Source organism: Trichosurus vulpecula, chromosome 1, assembly GCF_011100635.1.
Source record: "Trichosurus vulpecula isolate mTriVul1 chromosome 1, mTriVul1.pri, whole genome shotgun sequence".
Lineage (NCBI taxonomy): Eukaryota > Metazoa > Chordata > Mammalia > Diprotodontia > Phalangeridae > Trichosurus > Trichosurus vulpecula.
Window position 1 is genome coordinate 26,383,840 of NC_050573.1, and position 23,665 is coordinate 26,407,504.

Below are 23,665 nucleotides of genomic sequence, written 5' to 3' on the forward strand. Positions count from 1 at the left end.
CAGAAACTTTAACCAACTCACCTTTCCTCAACATAAACCTTTGCTTGCCAGGAGCAAGTAGCCTCTTACAGTGTTGAAAATTTCTAAAACAATTATATTTCCTATGTTATACATTTCCCTCAATGTAGTAGCTTCCAATTGAAGAAAGCAGAAAGATGAGTATCTGTAGACTTCTGCTTTCCTCCTTTATGATTTGGACACCTTGAAATGAAGGTTTTGGGGTTTTTTTTACTGTCATATGACACTGGAAATTCTATTTATGAAAAGGAACTCACTGGGGCCTTGGCACCAGAAGAAACTTTCTGAGAACTTCAGAATTTATACCCTTTCTCACATGTGTAAGAATAAGTGACTCCTAGAGCCAGGGCTGGAAGGAAGCTTAAAGGTCATCTAACCCACTTTACAGAGAAGCAAATTGAGGCCAGAGAACTTGAATCACTTGCCCAAGGTCACACAGTTTATTACGGGGCAGAGCTAGGATTTGAATTCAGGTCCTTCCACTTCCAAGTTCAGCCCTCTTTTTATCTCCTCCAGTCTTGACTTTGAAAAATCAGGGAAAGTAAGGACATCTTCCAGAATCTTTCTTACTTGGGCCCCTCTTTTTTCCTACTTTCCTAGGTTTCTTTTCTTTTTGAGGCGGTTGGGGTTAAGTGACTTGCCCAGGGTCTCACAGCTAGTAAGTGTCTGAGTCTAGATTTGGACTTGAGTCCTCCTGACTCCAGGGCCAGTGCTCTATCCACTGCACCACCTAGCTGCCCTCCAAGGTTTCTTAGTAGATGGCATATTCGTTAGGTTGAAGAAGGAAGTGTGTATATGATTACTGAAATTGCCCTCCTCAGTGTTGCTTTAAGATGTTCCAGCTGTAAATCCTTGCTGGTCTTTGGTGATGTGTATTTTGATACCGGTGACCCCTGAGAAGATTTCAACTGTTGCGCCATCTAATATGGCTTCCTCTTAAAATTTCATGATGTTATGAATTCCTGCTATTAGCAGAAGTTTACATTTAAAGCAGCAAAGGACACATCTAGTTGTCTCAGAGTTGTCAGAAGGCTTGTGAAAAGCACTTTGCAAATCTCAAAGCATTATATAGGCACATGTTTGTGTGTCTATATATATGTATATGTATATACACACATACACACACATATGTTTGCACATATATTATTGTTGTTTTCAGTCATTTCTTTGTGATGCCAGTTGGGGTTTTCTTGGCAAAGATACTGGAGTGGTTTGCCATTTCCTTCTCCAGCTCGTTTTTACAGATGAGGAAACTGAGGCCAACAGAGCTAAGTGACTTGTCCAGGGTCACACAGCTAGGAAGTATCTGAGGCTGGATTTGAATTCAAGAAGATGAGTCTTCGTGACTCCAGGCCTGGTGCTCTATCTACTGCACCGCCTAGCTAAGATTTGTGAAATACTTTACATACATTTTCTAATTTGATCCTTACAATAAGCCTTTGAGATAGGTAGCTATTATTATCCCCATTTTACAGACGAGGAAACTATAAACCTCTGACTCTTTGTGATCCCATGGACTATAGCACTCCAATGCAGTCCATGAGGTTTTCTTGGCAGAGACACTGGAGGGGTTTGCCATTTCCTTCTCCAGCTCATTTTACAGATGAGGAAATTAAGGCAAACACAGTTAAGTGACTTGCCTAGGGTATAGCTAGTAAGTGTCTGAAGCCAAATTTGAACTAAGAAAGGTAATTCTTCCTGACTCCAGGCCTGACATTCTATCCATGGCACCGCCTAGCTGCCCCTGTGTGTGTAGATATATAGAGATAGATAGATAGATAGATAGATAGATAGATAGATAGATAGATAGATAGATAGATAGATAGATAGATAGATACACAGACAGGATAGATAGATAGATAGATAGATAGATAGATAGATAGATAGATAGATAGATAGATGGATAGATGGATAGATGGATAGATGGATGGATGAATGGATGGATGGATAGATAGATAGATAGATAGATAGATAGATAGATAGATAGATAGATAGACAGGATAGATAGACAGGATAGATAGATAATAGATGGATGGATGGATAGATAGACAGGATGTATGGATGGATGGATGGATGGATGGATGGATGAAGGGGGAGGGAGAGAGAAAAAGAGACTTTTTTTTATGTGAGCCTATGGTTCCATTAGTGTGGGAGACCCTCACTGCGAAAATTCTCTCCCACTGATGTAGATCAGCAACTCTCCTCTAACTTAAAGTATTAAATAATTATCTGAGAAACAAAAGCCTGTACATGTCAGAAACTGGACTTGAACTCAAGTCTTGCCTTTAGCTACGACAATCTCCCCAAAGTGTCATTTATTCTAATAATGATCCTGATTAGCTTTTGTTGTTGTTGTTCAGTGGATCTGTTGTGTCTCACTCTTCATGACCCCATGGACCATAGCACACCAATACTGCCTGTGGGGTTTTCTTGGCAGAGACACTGAAGCAGTTCGCCATTTCCTTCTCCAGTGGGTCACCTTTTGTCAGCTAGTACTGAGTGCTGTCACAACAAGGCATAGGGTTTAAGTGCCTTGCCCAGGGTCACAGAGCCACGCTGGATTTGAACTCTGGTCTTCCTGGTTCTCCTGACTCCAGGCCCAGTACTCCAGCCACTACACTACCCAGCTGCCCCCAATTCAACTTTCTAGCCTGCTAAAAGAATGGGCAAAATTGAAAAATGAAACATCTGTGCAAAAGTAAGAACCCTTAGATCTCATGGTCCATAGGAAGGGATATGGTGAAGGAGTAAACAGCCCGTGCCTTCAGATATAAGTCTTTACTGTGGTAGGAAAACCCACATAAAAATTTAGCTTCATACTAGGCCCTAAAACTGGAAAACTCCAGTGGTTCCTAAAGGCATCTGGGAGAAAAATCCAACTCCTCTGCTTTGTCTTTTAAATCCCTTTGCAATCTAGTTCTGGCCTGAATTTCTATCTTCTTACACATTATTCCCTCTCGAATGCTTCCTTGTCCAGACAAACCGACCTACTTGCTGTCCCTAGTATATGTGGCATTCCACTTCCACATGCCTTTGCATGGGCTGCCCCCCATGCCTGGGATGCATCGTCCCTTCAAGGCTCAACTCAAGCCTCCCCTCCATTGCAAAGCTTTCTTTTAATCCCCCAAATCGTTCACCGAGAAATCATTTGTATTGCCTTTACATATTTTTTTAATTTATTTATCTGAGTACATGTTATTCCATCCCCTCCCCCTGCCAAAGAATGTAAGCTGCTTGAAGGCAAAAAATGTTTCATTTTTATCTCCAAATCCCCAGAACTTAGCTCAGAGCCTCACCCATAGTAGAGGCTTAAAAGGTACTTGGAGAATGAATGAACAAACGAATGAATGCACTGGGAAAGAGCCCTGGCTTTGGAGTCAGAGGATTGGGTTCAGATTCCATCTCTGATGCTTGTGTTACCTTTCACAAGTTACTTAACTTTCCTGAGTATCCACATCGATAAAATGAATGGATTGGACTCCATAGCCTCAGAGGTCAGTCCCTTCCACTCTACATCTTGGGTTATGAGGATTTTTGGTGACTAGAGTCATCTTGGTCACATTTCGAATTCCCGGGGTTCTTGTGGAAGTGCTTCCCTCACAACAGACCAGTGAGACAAGGAGTGTAAGCCTTCTGATCCCCATAGGGACCCAAGCAGTCTGGCCAGGGTCAGGCAGCCAGGGAGTGTCAGAGATTCAAACCTAGGTCTCTCAAGACTCAAAGTCAATCATACAAGGCACTTTGCAAGTTGCCCCTAGGAAAACTCATTAGAAGCATTAACCCTTCACCACCCACAAGCCCCTAAGCCCTACTCTTTAAGTGATGGAAAATGGCGTTTCCCTGAAGTGGGCCCTCCAAGACACTTAGGGAATTTGGGTGAGTCCACTTTGGATCCTCCATTCTTGGCCAGCTCCCCTCCAAGCACTGCTTTCTGCCCCAGGAGTAGGTCAGTGGGCTCCAGGCTGCTGGCTCCTTGGCAGTCTTAAGGGAGCACAGACAGGTTTTCCAAACAGCCCTTCACATGGCTGTTGGAACTGGCTGTTACCAGTCACAACTCACAGACATGAGGGTCCACACCACATGTGCTTCCCCAGCGCTACCACCTCCCTCAGTACCCAAAGAGTGAAAAACTGTCTTATGACAAGAAGTGACTCCTAGCCTTTTGCTGAACTTTGCTTAGGTCTTGTTCATTCTAAGTATTTAAGCAGCACCTTGCTTTATACCCATTACTTTGATTCTTACCAAGACTCAATCTGGAGGGCTCAATCTTTGATGTCTTAGGATACAAATAATAGCTAGCGTTGGTAGAACACTTTAAGCTTTGCAAAGCACTTTACAAAATTATCTCATTTTATTCTCACCCTGGGAGCTGTTATTATCCCATTTTTACAGTGAGTAAACTGAGGCTGGGAGAAGTTGAATGACTTGCCCAGGGTCACATGGCTAGTAAGTATCCAAGGCTGAATTTGAACTCAGGTCTTCCTGACTCCAAACCTAACATAGCTGCCTAAGAGATACAGCAGAATCATCCATCATCTGCCTAATTCTTTTTCCATAAGTTATTTACTATCCATTTCGAATAGAATGTAATCCCCTTGAGGACAGATCTGGCTTCTTTTTCTGTCTTTAAAGCCTCAGAGCCTGGTGCAACTCCTGGCAAATAGTAGATGCTTAATAAGTACTTGTTGAATGAATGAATGAATGAATGAATGAATGAATGAATGAAACGAAGCTTTGCTCAAACAGTGGCTTGGATGTGGTAGGTGTTCTGTAGATTTATGTTGACTTGATTTAAGCCCAGAGGTGGCATTTGATGGAGGGTTTTATGTGAATGAGTTGGGGAGGCTGTAAAAATGAAGCATCAGAGTCTACTAGGCGGGATGCTGGACTAGAAGCCAGAAAGATCTCAGACATTTATGAGCTGAGTGACCCTGGGTAAGTAGCATCACCTCTGGCCCTCGGTTCCCTCATCTATAAGGTGAGTGGGTTAGACTCAATGACCTCTAAGGCGCTTCCAATTCTAACCAGAATCACAGACCTAAGATTCTCAGGAGCCAACAAGTCCCACCCCAGATGTATAGCCCAGTAGTGGGTTCTCTTTGAGAATTATTGAGGGGTAGAAAATGATTGAGGCATCAATATTTTCTTACTTGTCCCTGAAAGTTTCCCCCCCCACCCCTTTTCTTTCCTATCTGCTCCTGGCTTACCTGTAATTGACACTCATGTCTCGCACCAATCACCCAGCAAATGGCAGCCAGTGACACGACTCTCCAGCCACAGGGCTTAGGGTTTAAAAAAGTCTGCTAGAAATCCCGTTAGGCTACATTTTGTGAAAAACATTCACTGCTGTAATGGAAGCCGTGGCAACCACCATTGCTATGAATGTCTGCCATTTTTAGACTTGCCATTTTTCCTCTTGTTTCTTAGCTCATAAGACCTAGGCAGGCTCAGATCCACAGGACCTAGGAGGGGTGGGCGGGAGTTAGATGGAGAAGGAGATTGAGCTTCCCGTCAAGAAGAGCTGCCTTAGCAATTACAGCTGTCAAATCGAGCAATCAACAAGCACGCATTTAGTGCCTACTATATACCAGGCACTGTGCTAGGCACTGGGGATACCAAGATGGAAATGATACAGTCTCTGCCCTTGAGCAGTTCACATTTTATCAGGAAAAACAAGGAGAGAGAGAGAGAGAGAGAGAGAGAGAGAGAGAGAGAGAGTGAGAGAGAGTGTGTGTGTGTGTGTGCGTGTGTGTGTGTGTGTGTGTGTGTGTGTGTGTAAGTAGATATACATATGTATGTGTGTATATGTACATATATAATGTGTGTATACAAAATCGATGTAAGGTGATTTGATAAGAGAAGATACCTGTAACTGGGGGCATTAGAGAAAGGGAAGGGAAGGGAATAAGCATTTACATGTGCCTCCTATGTGCCAGGCACTGTGCCAAGTGCTTTTTACAAATATTATCTTATTTGTTCTTCACAATAACCCTGGGAGTTCGATCTCCATTATGATCTCCATTTTACAGTTGAAGAAACTGAGGCTAACAGGATAAGCTGGAATACCATGTGTGAAGACCAGTAATAAGTCCAGTTTGACTGCACTCTAGGAATGATGTGTAATAAGGCTAGAAAAGTAAACTGGGGCCAGATTTTGAGGGGCTTTAAGTGCCAGAGAGAAGACTTGATACTTATCCCTACAGATGATAGGAAACCACTAGAGTTTATTGAGTAAGGAAGTGACATGGCCAGTAAAAGAAATAGGATACCTTGGAAGGTAGTGAGTTGCCTGTCACTGGTGGGAGCAGGGGTAGGGGGGAGGGGTCCTCCAATTGACAGATGGATGATGCCTTCATACCACAGATGTTGGAGAGACAACTCCTGTGTAAGGTAGTGGTTGGACCAGACACTCCTAGAGGCACAGTCTATGCTTCCACTGTCCCCCAGCTTTGGCATCTTTGGGTGATGATTTTGCCTCCATTCTTTCCTGACAGGAAGTAATCATTCCTTTCTGCCTTGGTGATGTGTTATCCACTACTCTGAGCAAAGTCACAGTAGCAAGACAAGTTTATTGGGAGCTGTCCAGCCACCCCACTCTCTGAAACCAGCCAGGCTGTGGCCAACACTCCTGCTCTCTCAGGGGCCGATCTTAGTTATTTCATTGTCACAGTGATTCGATGGCAAGATGTACCCTCCAAATTCAGGGGAAATTGCTATATTCAAGAAGAGTGGCTTTCTCCTAATTAGATTCCCAAGGCTTTCTTGCAGTCTCCCCTCACTTTGGTGCCATTTACTTTTCTCTTGTGCACATCAGCTTTAACTATGGGCATGAGTCCGTAAGTTCTTAAAGATGGACAAACAGCTTGATGTTCATTTGGGATCTGCTGACCAGGGGATGGTTTCTTGAGCCTTTTATTTCAAGGTAAATCAAAATTGAGCTGGAGACATGCCTGGGACTCTGTGTCCTTAGGGCAAGAGGCAGGAAAGATGCCCTCCGTTAGGGGAAGGAGGGAAAGAGACCCACAGGAGGTGGGGGGAAGGCAAATCACTTAACCTCCCTCAGTTTCCTTATCTGTAGAATGAAAAGATTGGCCTCACTGGTCTCTGAGGTTCCTGAAAGTTCTGGACCCACGATTATGCAAAGTGGCACTCAGGTAGTTTTTTGTAGTCTAGTAAACCACTACTACAGTATCTCATTTCTATAAAGTTTTAAAGAACATTCTCCTCTGTCTAGTCCAACAAACATTTATTGAACACTAAAGATACCACAGTAAAAAAAAAAAAACAGTGCCTGCCCTCAATGAGTTTATATTTTACAGAGGGATATAACTTAGGAACTGATGAGTAGATACATGGTGATTTAAGGAGGGAGAGAGTCCTAACAGTTAAGAGGATGAGGAGAGGCTTCCCTTAGAAGGCAGTGCATGAGCTGAACCTTGAAGGATGCCAAGCATTCTCAGAGGTAAGGGTGAGGATGGAGGGCATTTCAGGCATGGGAGCAACCTGTGCAGAGACATAGATTTCGAAGACTGGATACTGAGTTTGGGTAAGAACAAATGAGCCAGTTTTCCCAGATTAGAGCAGGCATGAAGGGAGGTAATGTCAAGTAAGCCTGGAAAGACAGACTGATATTAGGTTGTGAAAGGTTTTAAAAGTCAGACAAAAGAGTTAATAGTTTATCATAGGGCCCATGGAGAGCAATTGAAGGAGAGCAGGAGGGATGTGGTTTAAGAGCTGTTCTTGAAGATGATTACTTTGGTAACTGTGTGGAAGATGGGTTTGTTGAGGGGAGAGACTGGAAGCTACTGCTGTCATCTAGATGAGAGATGTGCTTGAACCTGGGTGGTGTGTGGCCATCTTATTGGAGACATAGGGTACTATGGAGGTAGCATCAATAGGACTTGGATATTAATTCAATACTGCAGGTTAGGGACAGGAAGATAGGGAGGATGATGCCAAGAATGTGAACCTGAGTGCTGAGAAGCTCTCCCTGCTGCACATATTCCACCCCCCCCCCCAGTAGAAATGAATAAGTTGGGAGAAGGGGGTGGGTTTCAGCAGGGATGGAAGATATGAGTTCTATTTTGGACAAATTGAGTCCAAGATGTTTACGGGACATCCACGTGGAGATGTCTGGCAGGCAGTTCATGATACAGGACTGAAGCTCAGGGAAGAGATGAGGTCTGAATATATGGATGTGGGAGCCATGTACGGAAATGAAAATTGAGCCCATTAATTCAAATGAGACCACCAAGAGTTGGATTGTAAAAAGAGAAAAGACCTCAGGACAGATCCCTGTTTTGTGGGAAGGGGCAGAGGGCAGTGATTATTCAGCAAACAACAGTAAGAAGGAACAGTCAGACAAGTAGGGGGAGAATCAGGACAGAGCAGTGTCCCAAAAACCCAGGGAAGACAGAGCATCCAGGAAGCAGGAGCTGATCAGCAGTGTCAAAAACTTCAGAATAGCCAAGAAGGCTGGTGGATTTATCTTTTAAGAGGCCTCTGAACAACTTGCAGAGAGTTCTGGTTGTATAGCAAGTGGGACACCAGTTTGCAAAAGGTTGAGAAATGAGGCGTAGAAGTGTAGGCCAGGAGTGGAGGATACTTATTCTAAGAATTTGGCTTCAGAAGAGAAGAGCTTCCTATTTTAAGCAATTGTTTTTGCTAACTAGGTGCTAATTAGTTGTGTTCAGAATGGCAGGTGTGGGAGGGGGGGAAGATCTGATGTCAACCATGCTTCCTTTACCAACCTGACTCTCCCCTCTGCTGGCGTCATCCCATCCAAATGCAGGTATGTCCTCTGGACTCTCTCTCTTTGTGCTGATGGTGAGCAAGGCTTGGCCCAAAGAAGGGGGTGGTAATGGGCCAGGAGCTCCCTACCAAGGATCAAAGGTGGTGGGAGTAAAAGCTTACCATCCCACCTAACCCTGACTGAGCAATTACATTCCCAAGTGTTCTCATCCCTACTACTAGTAGGGGGTGGCACCATAACAGGCCCCATGCTATCCCCCCAGGATCTGTCCTAACTAACCTGGGCACCCATCTCCTCCTACTCTTGGGGAGGCACAGCCCCAAGGTGAAAGGGAATGTGAGCCTATGGCAGGGGTGCCTCAATTTTACTAGGCTCCCTCTTACCCCGCACCGTACCCTACTCCTGTCAAACACTAGTTGGTCCTGGGTTCTGATCCCTGCTTAGTCTAAGCCTCCCATGGGTTTAACACTAGGAGGAGGTTGGTGCAACAGCACCTGGACCAGCAGGGTACTAGATAATCAAAGCCCTTCAAAGTCCATCTCTTACGTGTGTGTATGCACTTTCCCAACTTGTCCCCACTAGGAACTTTAAAACCAGATGATGCTATCCTCATCTATACCCTCCGTGCTCTCAGCTTGGGCAGAAGGTTCCTCTAGTGTTGTGGTGAAGAGGGCAAAGTGAAGATGATATGCCTCTCTGACTTCCGCTCATCCTGGTGAAAGAGAAGGGGCTGGAATGTTGGTCATCCAGCTAGGCATCCCTGGTCACCCTTGCCAGCAGGCCTGGGGCCCTGGGCTGCTCCTCCAACACATAAGGGGCCAATTCAGCACCCTCAAAATGTGTCCACGCTTGGGGCAAAGCCCTTAATACATCAACCTGGTTATCACTCTGTTGTGAGCCAGAACTCCATGGCCCATAGTATCTCATACTGAGAAGGAAAGTAAACCTGAACATTATTGTGTGTTTCTCAAATGGAAGGCCATTCAGGCCAAACCTCCAATCCAATCATTTCAGGAGTGCCTTCCATAGTATCCCTTACTCACACATGCATTTTTCCAGCTAGGATTCAAAGGAGTGTTAGCTATGCTTCCACCATGATTCATTTTTTGGCTATGTGCCAACCAAGATTCATTATTTGAAACTTCTGGCTTTCGTTTTAAGTTCTAAAACTTGGCATCCCTGTATTAGGTGGTGTAAAAGCTAGCTATCACACATTTGGAAGTCTTGCCAGAATTCATTTCTCTAGCGTGGGGCTTCTTCACCTTTTCTGTGGTCCTGGCCCACCTGAGCAGTCAATCTGGTTAAGCCTGTGGACCCCTTCTTAAAGTCATGTTTTTAAATATACCAAAGAAATTGACTTACAAAGTAAGCCTGTTATATTAGAATACAATATAGTGAATTAATTAATAATAATAAATTAATATTAAATAAAATAGAAATATATTAAAATACAATAATCAGTCCTCCTCAAATCCCTCCACGGACCCCAAGCTAAGAACCCCCTCCCATCTAGAAAGGGGTTGTATTTGGCCAGCGAGACCTTACTGAGCTTCCTCAGTGTCTGAGGTCTGGTCTGCAGTGGTACCAAGCAGCTGCAGTGACAACCCAGCTGTCCCCTGGAACACAGTCTAGGAGAAACTCTTCCCGGCCCCATCAGGACAGGCAGTCTGGGGAAGCGGCCACTGCCAGCAGAGCTTCTTGGTGGATCAGCTATCTGAAAGTCTAACTTTAGCTTCAGACTTGGCCAAGACACATTTGGCTTTATGGCAAGTGAAGCAAAAATGGGGAGGACGAAGGAAAGGGCAGCAACAAGCATTTACGTGGCACCAACTCTGTGCCAGGCACTTAGCTAAGCGTTTGTTTTCATGCTTTGTGCAATTATTCTCTCATGTGCTCCTCAAAGCCACCTTGGTAGGTGGGTGCTATTATAACCCCCATTTTACAGACGGGCAAACTGAGGAAAACTGAGGTCAAGTGACTTGCCCAAGGTCACACAGCTAGTAAGTGTCCGAGGCTGGATTTGAACTGAAGTCTTCCTGACCCCAGGCCTGCCCATTGCTCTCTCCACTCTGAAAACCACATCTCCTGACAATTACTGTCTGAAGATGTCCACTCTGCATCGCCATCACTGTCTAAGAGATACGCAGATTCGGGAGAGATGGGTAGTTTCCCTTCCATAGGCTGGATTATTTTTGGAAGGGGTTAGTTTAAATAAGGTGAAGGCCTTTGTATTCCCGAGAAAGTGAAACTTATACATATAATCCTGACCTTATCCCTTCTCCCCCTGCCCCCCCAGTGGCCCCAGTTTTTAAAGTCATTTATCTGTGGGCTATAAATAGATTCTCCACTTTCTTTTGTTTGCTAGTCAATGGATGGGTTTTCTGGAGATGCTCCCCTTCAAACGAGCCGCACTTCCAAGGGCATTTTCCATTTTTAATCCTTCATCTGTTCTTCTGCCCTTGGTCCCCACACTTTAAAGAGGATTGTGTCTAGTTAGGCCAGAGAAATGAACACGAAGCCTAGAGTGAGTTTCAGCTGGAAAGTTGTCAAAGATCGGCTAATGTTTAACAGAGAGCTTTGATAGTACTCTCTGGTTACAGAAGAGCATGCCTCTGTTCCAAAGGCCTCAGTCTAGCACACAGAGACACCTTCTAAAGGAAGCAGGGGAACAAGGTTCTCTTTGTACCTGAAAGCACTCTGACCTGTCCACTGGAAAAGAAGGGAGAGGACGTGGCCCGGGGAGATTCATTGTGGGCCGGGGATGGGGGGATGAAGAGAGGGCAGGGGGCGGGTGTGATGTGCAGAAAACAATATGAGAAGTTTTGCACAGTCATCCATGACTTTCCTAAGATGACTGAGAGATCTCATTATTGGGAATATTATCATAATAATTAATATTAACGGCTAGCATTCATCTAACACTTTAGGATTTGCAAAGTGCTTTAAAAATATTAGCTCGTTTTCCTCCCTACAACCACTCTGGGAGGTTGGGTTTTTTATTATTTATTTATTACACTCACTTTACAAATGAGGAAACTGAGGTAGGCAGATGCTAAGCAACCTGCTCAGGGTCACACAGCTACTTCTTCTTGTTGTGTTTGTCCTTTGTTTTTGAAGAGAACCATAGCGTCAGGGAAATGATGACATGACTTGCAGTTGACTTTGATTTGAGTGAGGGAGGGTTGTTCAAGGTCACCAGCCTCACTTTCTCCTCCAGAGTCATCTGGGTCCAGTGACCAGATATTCATCAGGATGACTGGAGATGACCCAGGATGCATTGGGTGACCCTGGCCCTTTTAGGCTAAGGCCTTTTCTGGTACTCACTTAGAGTGAGGCAGCATCCAGCTAGTGAGTGCCTAAGGAAGGATTTGAACTCAGGTCTTCCTGGCCCCAAATCCATCTACCAGCTACCATCTACCATAACACCAGGAGAGTATCTGAGGAGATATCTGATCAAAAACATACGTAGCAGTATTACTTGTAATGGTCAAAAAAAACCAATGGAAATGAACCCTGTTCCCAATGGTTGGTGAATGAATGAACAGCCTATGATATATCAGTGAAAGGCTGTCTGGGATAATGGACAGACGTCTGGCCTAGGAGGGAGAAGACCTGAGACCTAGCACTTCCTCACATATTGGTGAATCTGGGCCGGTTACTCAAGGGTTCCCTGACCACCACCACCCCATCCCACCCAGCAACTCTATAAGACTGGAAGTTACAGCCCAGTTGTGTATTTGCATGCATGGAGGGAACCTCCACATCAGGAGCTCCCCAACTCCATGTAAATCACAGGTCCAGACTGAAAAATACCCAACAAATAAATCACTCTAATGATATGCTGTGATACTGCTGAAAAGTATGAGCAATATAATTTGGAAAGGTTTAGATGATATAAACAAAGCAAAAAGAAAAAAAAAATCAAAGCCCAGAAATGGAAGTCCTGTGTCCATGCTATTAAAATCATAAAAGAATATGATAAAGATTGGCTTCATTAGTATAGAGTACTCCCAGGTGAGGAAACCCCCTCCACCAATGCATGTAAGCACCTGCTCTGAACTTTATTGCTATAGAGGGTTGCCCGAGACATTAAGATGTTAAGTGGCTTGCTCAGGGTCCCACAGACAGCACGTGGCAAAGATGGGACATGAACCCAAGTCCTCCTGGTCCAGTCTGGCTGGCTGGCTGGCTGTCCACTCTGCAAATGCTGATGATGATGAATCATTTCAGTTGTGCCCAACTCTTCCTGACCCCATTTGGGATTTTCTTGGCAGTGGTTTGCAATTTCCTTCTCCAGCTCATTTTACATATGAAGAAACCGAGGCAAACAGGGTAAAGTGACTTGCCCAGGGTCACCCAGCTAGTGTCTGAGGCTAGATTTGAACTCAGGAAAATGAGTCTTCCTGACTCCAGGCCTGGCACTGTATGCACTATGGCACTCCCTAGCTGCCCTCCACTGTGCAGTGCTGCCTGTACAAGAATGAACAGATGAATGGGGGGAGGAGAGGGAAAGGGGCATGGAGCCCTGAAAGAGTGTTAACTATTAATTTAGAAATTATGCAAGAACCATATGTAAAAATGTAATGTTAAAAGTAAATAGCTCAAAATGGATGCTTACTGAGGTTCTTTCTTTCAAGTGAAGTTTAGTCATTTAAATTTATGAGTAAAATAGGTGAGAGGAAATAAAAGTGGGAGTGATTCGGAATATTAAGAGAACAGTCAAAAGGCCAAGAGCAGAGGTGGGGAACCTGTGCCCTTGAAGCCACATATTGCTCTCTGGGTCCTCAAGTGTGACAGTCAAAGGGCTGCACTTGAGAACTTAGAGGGCCACATGTGCCCTTGAGGCCATAGGTTCCTCACCCCTGCAAGAGTCTCGAATGAAAAGAGAGGCAGAAAGATTCACAACTATGTGGTTTAGGGGGCCCACAAAAGAGGATGGACTGAGAGAGAAATTACCAAGCCAAGCCTATATCTAAAGAGAACCCTAGAGACCAGAAGGAAGCACAGACAAGCAGGACAGCTTAGAAAGGAAAATGTTTAGTGTTACTTACAAGGAAAAATAAGCTGCATCAATAGAGATCAGCAGTCTTGTGTTGAATCCCCTTTTTGCATTCAACTTTATATATGGAGATGCTTGTTTTATTTGGTGTTTGTTAAGTGTAGGATTTAAAAAAAAAAAACAAGCCATATCAGAAAGTCATATAAGCAGCCTTCTCTTTGGAGCTTTCATGGCTATATTCATTACCTTAATTATGTCTCATCTGTTTTCCTAATGGAGCAGGTGGCTTAAAAGGGAAAGCTGTCAGACCCCTCTAAGTGAGTTTTTGTTTTTGTTTTTAGTGTTTCTCTGGTATGTGAGTTTGTGTGCGTCTGTGTTTTAAATTCACATTAAGAGGACTTCACGTCCCCCAAAAAAGCCAATGTGAAGAATAAACTAGTATTGGAAACAGTAGTGCCAGCCTCCTCTGTACTGGCCAGATCTCATGGCATGAGGACTGCCTTCCATTCTGGGCACCACATTCTAGGAAGGACATTGACCAATTGGGATCCCTGGGGAGGTGACCAGGGCAAGGGAGCTTGAGGACCGCACCATCCAAGAATCGGTTGAAAGAACTGGGCGGGGGCTGTTGTACAAAAGAGGGATCAGACTTGTTCTATTTGTCTCCAGAGGAACAATGGGTAGAAGTTGCCAAGATACCGTTTTTAGCTAAATGTAGGGGAGAACAAATCCTCATACTAAGAGCTGTTCAGAGATGTAATGGGGCTGTGCCTTGGGAGGGAGTAGGTTCCCATTTACTGGAGTTCTTCCAGTAAAGGAAGACTGTTGGGGATACTTTACAGAGACATTTGTCCAGATTTGGGATGGCCTAAATTACCCCTAAAGTTTCTCCTAACTCCTAGACTTCTATTCTTTAGAAAAAGGTTCTGTGGTCCCCATGAAAGTGCTGGGGGACAGAGTCCACTTAAAACCATGCCAGAAGGTTCAGGCCCATTTAATAGCTCTTCTCCTTGGGATTGTACAAGGCTTTAGTTTCCTCATTTGTAAAACGAAGGTGTTGGATTAGATGGCCTCTGGTGTCATTCCGACCTCTAAGTCTATGATCCTGTCACTTTGGGCAAGTGATTTCACCTGCCTGGGCTTCAGTTTCCTCACCTGTAAGATGACGGGCTTGAGTCCATGGCTTCGGAGGTCCTTTCCACCTCTTAAGTCTATGATGCTACAAACTCTCTTGTCCTCACCTGGCTTTTGCCCCTTCCACAAATCTAGGTTACACGGCAGATCCATGAGCATGAGCAGGAGAACGAGTTGCGGGAACAGATGTCAGGATATAAGCGGATGCGGCGCCAGCACCAGAAGCAGCTGATTGCCCTGGAGAACAAGCTGAAGGCTGAGATGGACGAGCACCGCCTCAAGCTGCAGAAGGAGGTGGAGACGCACGCCAACAATGCGTCCATCGAGCTAGAGAAGCTGGCCAAGAAGCAAGTGGCCATCATCGAGAAGGAGGTCAGTGAGGGGGGCTCCCAGAGGGACTGGAACCGGGGCTGGCCACTGCTTAACCCAGATCACCAGCCACCGAACACACGCTCACAGGCGTTTCCATGACCACTCTTTGGCTTTTGAGGTGGCCTTTGGATCGCTTGGCTGGAATGTTCCCAGGCTGGAGCCTGAGTCTCTCACTTTGTTTCCCCCAATGGCTCCCAAGCACTGAGATCTTCAAGGCATGATGTTAAGGCATATTTATTTGTTTAATCTTTATTGCAACAGGAGCCTAAGGGGGAAAAAATACTAAACCCTAGCTACACGATTCCCTTATTTTGCTAAGGATGATTTACAAGGCAGTCTTCAAGGTGCGATCATTGCCCACAGGACCCAGTTTTCATATGCATGACTTAGACATATCATAGAAGTTGGATGGTTCAGCAGCCATCACTTCTTTACTTCCCAGTACTTAGGATGTCCTCCCCTCCTCTTCTCTTTCCCCTTCTCCTTCCCCCACCCCACTGGGGCCTCTACTCCCTGGATTATTTCCTGGGCCCCCAATGCCTACTTCTGACCTCCCCACCCAGGTAGATCCAGGGTGGGGTCTGTAGAGTCAGCACTGGTGATGGTCTGGGAAATGAGGAAGGTAACCACCCCTAGCTGCTCCTCTAACCTTCCCTAGGGTTGTCACTCCCTCAACCCCAGGGATGACTTCAGGTCCAGCTTCATATTCTCACTTCCCTTCCTATCATTTCTTCCTGCAAAAGGTTCTTTCCTGATACACAGTCCAGTTCCTCAATTACTATAAAACACCCAGCATGACCTAGGTCTGGACTGTCCTTTGAAATGGAGCTAAATCTTACTTCAGTTCTTAGGTACCCAGAAATCTACCACTATTAACCTGTGTATACCTTTGTCTTTCCCTACAGAGTCTTGCAGAGCTGTACATAAGTCAGGGGCCAACCCCTTCCCATGTTCTATATATACCTATTGTGGTGATTTGGAGGGAAGGGTATAGGAGGAGGAAGCCTTAACATCCCTTACTAGAGTCCCTGTCTCCATCACTGGCCCTATCCTCCCCAACCCTAGTGGAGCCCTTATCCCAGGCTATAAGAGCTACTACCAATGCTTGCTTATAAGGTTATAAATAGAGGAGGGATAAAGAGGCCTGGTCTCTGTGGGAGTCAGGAAGATATGTACTTGGAATCCCAAATTGCAATTCTGAACCTGGCTTCCTATAGAAACATTACACCTGGCATAGCACTTTTGAATTTCTGGTCCATTATGGGTCACAGATTTTTATGGGCTAACCTCAGAACCTAACCACTCTTTCAAACATTATTTCTCTGGGATAATGATTTGAGAATTCCAAACTTACCAATGAATTTTTGGAAAATAATCTATTCCTGAGTTAGGGGCTGCCTGTATTCTGGCAAAACTTGATTCTTAGAAGAAAAAAATATCATTGAAATGGTCCATCATTTTTAATAACCCACTCCGGAGTTTTCAATTTCTTTTTCCCTTCCTCCACCCCCATATGTTGTAAATTTGTAGGTGGTGTACCATAGACACTTGTTTATATATAACTGGCTTGCATAAATCTTCCTATGATCAGAATTTTGTCTCTTAAAAGTCAAGTTTGGATTAAATCTGACAATTCTCTCCTGGTTCAGAAATAGGAGGACTCATTCTGGATATTTCTCTATTGATATCTTTAATCATCAGCCCTAAATGGCTTTGCAGTGAGATACCTCATGATTCAGGGGTAGCAGACCAGGTTTTTATTCTGTGTCACTTTGGAAAGAGACAACCAAGTGTTGGGTTGGAGGCGTATTTGTCTCGGATTCTACTTGAATAACTTAGTGGGGTTTTTTGGGTTTTGTTTTCTTCCGTAGGCAAAGGCGGCTGCAGCAGATGAAAGGAAGTTCCAGCAACAGATCTTGGCTCAGCAGAAGAAAGACTTGACAACTTTCTTAGAAAGTCAGAAGAAGCAGTATAAGCTTTGCAAGGAAAAAATAAAGGAGGCAAGTGACCAAATACCCTACACAGTCCAAAGTGTTGGGGGCTAGGGCAAGGAGGAAACAGCCTGGACCTCTAGGCTTTACTATTCAAGCTTATTGTGATGATTGGAGCCAAGAGCTCACTATTTTGAATTTAATTCTATTGCATTCTGATCAAAAGTACAGAGAAAGAAAAGTTACATTTGATCTGTCCCATCTAATGCCTGCCAGGGAATGTCCAGGAAAGGCAGACTGAAGAGAAAGAGACAAACTTGAGAGCTGCTGACTTGAATAACCAGTTATTTCAGCAAGCATTCATTAAGGGGTCTACTGCAAACTGGCAGCTAGGAGGCACCATAGTGGACAGACTGTTGAGCGTGGAATCAGGAAGATTCATCTTCATGAGGTCAAATCCAGACTCAGGCACACCCTCGCTGTGTAACCTTGGACAAGTCACTTAGCCCTATTTGCCTCAGTTGTAAAACGAGCTGGAGAAAGAAATGACAAACCACTCCAGTGTCTTTGCCAAGAAAACCCCAAAATAGGATCACCAAGAGTCAGATACAACTGAAACAACCAAACAACAAAACTATGTGCTAGACACTGTATTAAATATCCTGGATACAAAGAAAGGTCAAAACAGCCCCTGCCCTCAGGGAGTTTACACTCTAGTGGGTATTACAGAATGCTCATAGCCCAGTGGCTGGATATGGCTGAAGCAGAGGGATGCATGCTCCTTGAATGTCTTACTCCAGCATTTCCTCCAGGGACTCCAGGAGGCCTGATTCTCGTTGCACTGACATCTTTGCTGTTAGCATCCCCTGCTCTTGCAGAAAATGAAGAGATCCTCCTGAGGAGCGCAGGCTTTAGTCTTCCTTGCCTTAGGCCTGAGGCCATTGTAGATTAACATTCTTTGGACATACAAAAGACCATAGCCTGAAATCTCCCCATTTTCTCCTGTGGCAGTGCAGCATTAAAACCCTAGGATGGCCCCAGGAGGGGAAAAAAAACCAGACAGGAAAAGAATAAGTAGCATTCACAGAGTCCCTTACAGTCTGTAAAGTGCTTTAGAAAGATTTCATTTTGCCCCGAGAGATAGGTGCTACCTTTATCCCCATTTGACAGATGAGGAAACTGAGGCTGAGGAAGGTGAAGTGACTTTCTCAGAATCACACAGCAGAGTAAATGTCTGAGGAGGTTTCAAACTTAGGTCTTCCTGACTCCAGACTCAACACTGTCCACTATATGACCTAGCAAGCATTCTCCTGCCAACTCAGTGATCCCAGTCAAACTGGGATCAGCGGGGTGGAGAGGGGATGGAGAGAACGGACTTTTGTGTATGTTTACCAATCAATATGTTGATATGATTAAAGTAAGTGGTTCTTAGAATAGTCAAATCTCAATGATCCCCATCAGTGGAGTGCAGCAAAAGGGTGAATAAGTCCAAATAATGGTTAGTCTAAAAACGACTTCATATTTGTCTTGGGAATGAGTCTTTGCATCTACCTTTGAGCATGAGTGTGTCTGATCTATGGATTTACTTTAGAGAAAAATCATGAAGCCCTACCTTGGAAACTTAGCTCTGGGCAAACTGGAAAGCCCCCATCAGCGGACCCCTGCTTACCTCTGATTTGCACCCCTCCCAATGAGAAAAGGAAATTCTTGTCTTAAATGACCTTCATTGCAACAGGCAAGGGATTAATTGTCTAGATTTCCTAGATTTGGAGTTTGAATAAAGAGTATGAAATGTTGACAAACAAGAAGGTAAAGGACATGGCCTTCCAAAATATATTTCAGCTAAGCAATTAGGCAAAAGTTATCAATGGTGCCATTTTGAAAGCAGGCTTTGCACTGGAAGCTACATGGATAATCAAAGGTTGAGCCACTGGTCCTCTTACTTTCCCCAGGTCTTTCCTGACATTTGGATTTCCTACGGGGTAGTGGTTGCCAAACTTTTTTGATTACATATGTCCATTAATTAATATTTTTGAGTATCTGCCCCTAATGTGTACACATTTACTTTTTAACAAACTACGTATATATAGTGTTGTATGTATGTATACTAGTAATTATACATGTAGATTAATTACGTATATTATAAATAAGTTTTTTTAAAGGATGAGATTAAGATGAAATAATATTTGATCTTGGAGTCAATGGGAAGCCATTGGAGGTTTTTGGGTAGGAAAACAACATGGTCAGACCTGTGACCCATCTTCCCATGCCCTGATTGGTTGATCATATGCTCCTTCCATCCATCTTCTCATGCTCTGATTGGTTGAACATATACCCCTTGGGGTTATGCCATGGCCCACTACTTGTGCACAGCCTCCATTTTGGTAACCACTGTGCCATAGTTGTATGATTTCTCCCATTACCCCTGTGGTCTTCTTGAAAGTTTGGAAGAGGGACTTTTTGCGTAGCATTTTAATGCTTGAGGGGACATTACCTCACAGATCATCAAATTTTAGAGCTGGAAAGGGTTACCTTTTACCGGCAAAAGTTAGGTTCAGAGAGTTCACACTTGCCCCAAATCACCCAAGTAGTTGACAGTGGAAAAGGGGAGTGGAACCCAAGTCTGCAGGCATCCTAACACATGACTTTTGCCACAAATTATACTGGAATTCTAAGATCCTATATCAAGAGCTGGAAAGGCCATCAAGTCCAACCCTTCCATTTCACAGATGAAGAAACTGAGGTCTTTAAGAGTAAAGCGATTGGCCCAGGATCACGCAGCTAGTAAGTGACCAGTTTGAGTTTGACTTAAACTGAACCGTAGATGTCAGAAGACATATTAAGTCAAGCAGTCAAGTTTGTGTCCTGGAAGATCTTATCTTGGATGCAGTGTGGAGTAGCAGATCAGGTCAGGAAGACCTAGGTTCAAATCCCTCCACTAGACACTTTCTATCGGTGTGACCCTCGGCCAAGTCACCTCCTTTGCTGGGTCTCAGTGTCCTCATTGCTAAAACCAGGGGTTCTCTTAGGCCCTCAGTAGCTCTAGATCGATGCTATTATCTCCTCACAATTGAATGTGTTTCCTTTTGTTCCCCTGGGCCTGGTGGTCTCGTGGTCGTACAGGAGATGAATGAGGACCATAGCACACCCAAGAAAGAGAAGCAAGAGCGTATATCCAAGCATAAGGAGAACCTTCAGCACAGCCAGGCCGAAGAGGAAGCCCACCTCCTCACCCAGCAGAGACTGTTCTATGACAAGCACTGCCGTTCCTTCAAGCGGAAAGCCATGCTCAAAAGGCACGAGATGGAGCAGCAGAACATCCGGGAGGTATTTCTGATGGCCACTGGCCTCCATAGCCGGCCCCACCAGCCTCCATAACCGGCCCCGCTGTCCTTGTGTGCCAGCCTCCCCAGGGAGGCAGGGCCTCGGAGAGATTTGTCTTAACCCGGTCCAATGAGGATCTGTCGAGCACCTCCAATGGGCCTGGCACTCTGCTCCAAGCCTTGGGAAGGATTCATAAAGAGAAGAGCCCTAGACCCGTAGGGGAAGGATAAGAAGGGATATCGGAGATCTGGTCCCAAATCTGCCTTCTGTAGATGAAGAAGGAGGGATCGTAGGGACCATAGATTTAGAGCTAGAAGGCACCTTAGAGGTCATTGAATCCAAATCCCTCGTTTTACAGATAAGGAAAGTGGCTCGGAGGAGTCAGGTGAATCATCCAGGGTTGAGCAATGAGTGAGTTTCAGGGCTGAGACTGGACCCCAAGTCTATATGACCCTGAGTCTTGTTCTCTCTCCACTACTCCCACCCAAGGGTGGACCAGCAGTTCATTTGAGACCTAGGACTCCGCACTAAGTATTCCAACAGCAGTTTGTCTGGGTGGGCTCTGGGCCTGGTGGAATCAGTCGTACGTTATGGCAGCCCAGAAAGGTGATGAAAGTTTAGGCTGCATTGAGAGGCATGAATGAGAAAGGGAGGGTCTCACCAAATTAGAATGCATTGGGACTATTGTATTCCATTCTGGGCATCACAAGTAAGGAAGCACATTAACAGGCTAGAGGACAGTTCTAGGAGGGCAAGCAGGATGTCAAAGGCCCAAAAAGTCAGGCCAGTAGAAGTGGGGATAGGTAACTTGGCGTAGACTTGTGGAAACAAGGGATTAGGCTTGTTCGCCATGGTCCCAAAGGTCATAAATAGGAGCAGAAAGGCCAAGATAAGGCTAATTTAGTCTTAAGGGAAAGAAAACACCAATTGTGAGAGCTGTCCAGAATTGGCATGGGGCCTGAGAGAGGACAGAAAACACCAATGGTGAGAGTTGTCCAAAATTAGAATTGAGGCCAAGAGAGGTAGTGGCTTCTCTCTTACACAAGATCTTTAAACATAGGGTGACCATTTGGCCATGAAGTAGAGGGAGTTTTCATTCACATAATGGTTGGACTTGAAGTTTATTGAGGTGCCTTCCAATTCTGAAATTCTATAATTCCCCAGTCCAGAATTCTCATCCACGTCAATCAACAAGCATTTATTAAGCACCTACTATGTACCAGGTATTGTGATGAGTGTTAGGGATACGAAGAAATGAAAAAAAAAAAAACCAGACTCTGCCTTCCAAGAACTCACAGTCCAGTAGAAGAGACAAAATGGATAGAGCATTGGCCCTGGAGTAAGGAAAACTCATGTTCCTGAGTTCAAATCTGGCCTCAGACATTTATTAGCTATGTGCTCTTGGGCAAGTCACTTCACCCTGTTTGCCTCAGCTTCCTCATCTGTAAAATGACCTGGAGAAGGAAATGACAAACCCCTCCAGTATCTTTGCCAAGAAAACCCCAAATGGGGTCACAGAGAGTCAAACACAACTGAAATGACTGAACAACAAAATAGATAAACAAGGCACATACAGGTTACATTGGGGCGGTCTTAGAGGGAAGGCACTAAGATTAATAAAAGCATAGAAAGCCTTCTTACAGAAGGATGAACTTCAGCTGAGGCTTGCAGGAAGCTGGGAAAGCCAGGAGTCAGAGATGAAGAGAGAAGATTCCAGGTGTGGGGACAGCCAGAGAAAATGCCCAGAGAGTCCAGAGATGGAGCATTATGTACAAGGAACAGGAGCGCAGAGTCTGTGGAACAGAGAAAGGAGAGGAGCTTTAGGTGTAAGAAGACTTAGAAAGGTAGCAAGGGACCAAGTTAAGAATGGCTTTTAAAGAGAGTTTTATATTGGATCCTAGAGGGAATAGGGACCACCGGAGTTGATTGAATGGGGGTGGGGGAAAGGGTCAGTGTGACAGCTGAGCAAGGGATGGGCTGGAGAGCCTCAAGGGAGACCCACGAGGAGAGCAAGACGAATGCCGGCCAAACCACTGTATAATCCAATCACACAGACTGTTAATGACGGGAAGTCTAGTACAGGAAACACCACACTTAACAGCTTCCTTTTTGATCTAGTAAGGCCACCGAAAGTCATAAATCACATTACAAAGTACACAGGGATTGGATTTTTTTTTCTTTTATTGAGTCAAAATCCACAAAATGCAAGTAAAAAAGTACAAGTGAAGTTTTATCACATGGAGAAATTCCGATCTGAGGAAGAAAAAGGCTGTGGTTCTTTAATTACTGTGAAGGAATTTGTAATCCCTTTGGGAAGACACGACTAACCCCCATGAAGACATCAAATAACCACATACGTGAACATAGGATTCATTCAGCAAACTCAAAGACCTCACGATATCACATGACAGGTGAGGCACCTCAGAGGATGGCCAGGCCAGACTTCTCAGTCTGCAGATGAGGAAATGGGCCCAGAAAATTCTGGTGACTTTGATGTAGCCGATAAATGGCAGCACCAGGATCTGAACCCAGGGCCTCCATTTCCAAATACAGCCTTTTTTCCCTTTACCGTATGGCCTTAGAATGTGATCCAAATCATAAGAGCTGTCATTGCTGTTCAGTCGTGACCCCACGGACCATAGCAAGCCAGTACTGTGCAAGGGGTCTTCTTGGCAAAGACACTGGAGTGGTTTGTCATTTCCTTCTCCAGCTCATTTTACAGATGAGGAAACTGAGGCAAACAGTTAAATGACTTGCCCAGGGTCACACAGCTAGGAAGTATCTGAGGCTAGATTTGAACTCAGGTCTTCCTGACTCCAGGCCTGGTGTTCTATCCACTGAGCCACCTCACTGCCTCCTACAGGGTCACAAGAGAGGTACACAGAAAGGGCCATGGAGAGTCTAAGAGTGGGTGTTAGACATTCAATTCTATAGGAGATCAAGGAGGACATAAGAAGAAACAAAGAGAAGGCAGACAAGGCCTCATGGAAAGAGCTGGGTTGGGCAGGGACTTGAAGGATCCCTGAGATTAAGGTAGATGAAGAAGAGAAGGAAAAGGCCCTCCAGGAGAGAAAAGTCAGCCATCATAAAGGTAGGCTTCAAGGTGGCCTGTTCATGGGCCAGATCGGGCTGGGG

General features: G+C 44.8%; 1 protein-coding gene across 3 annotated transcripts in view; it reads left to right on the top strand.

Moving 5' to 3' along the window:
• Positions 1–23,665, top strand: part of TAOK3 (TAO kinase 3) — a 244,326-nt gene that overhangs the window by 182,402 nt on the left and 38,259 nt on the right. For all 3 annotated transcript variants that reach the window (XM_036759652.1, XM_036759661.1, XM_036759670.1), the window contains exons 15-17: positions 15,039–15,275; positions 17,147–17,275; positions 20,330–20,533. In XM_036759652.1, the coding sequence (XP_036615547.1) occupies positions 15,039–15,275; positions 17,147–17,275; positions 20,330–20,533 (570 nt within the window). The remainder of the gene's footprint in view (positions 1–15,038; positions 15,276–17,146; positions 17,276–20,329; positions 20,534–23,665) is intronic.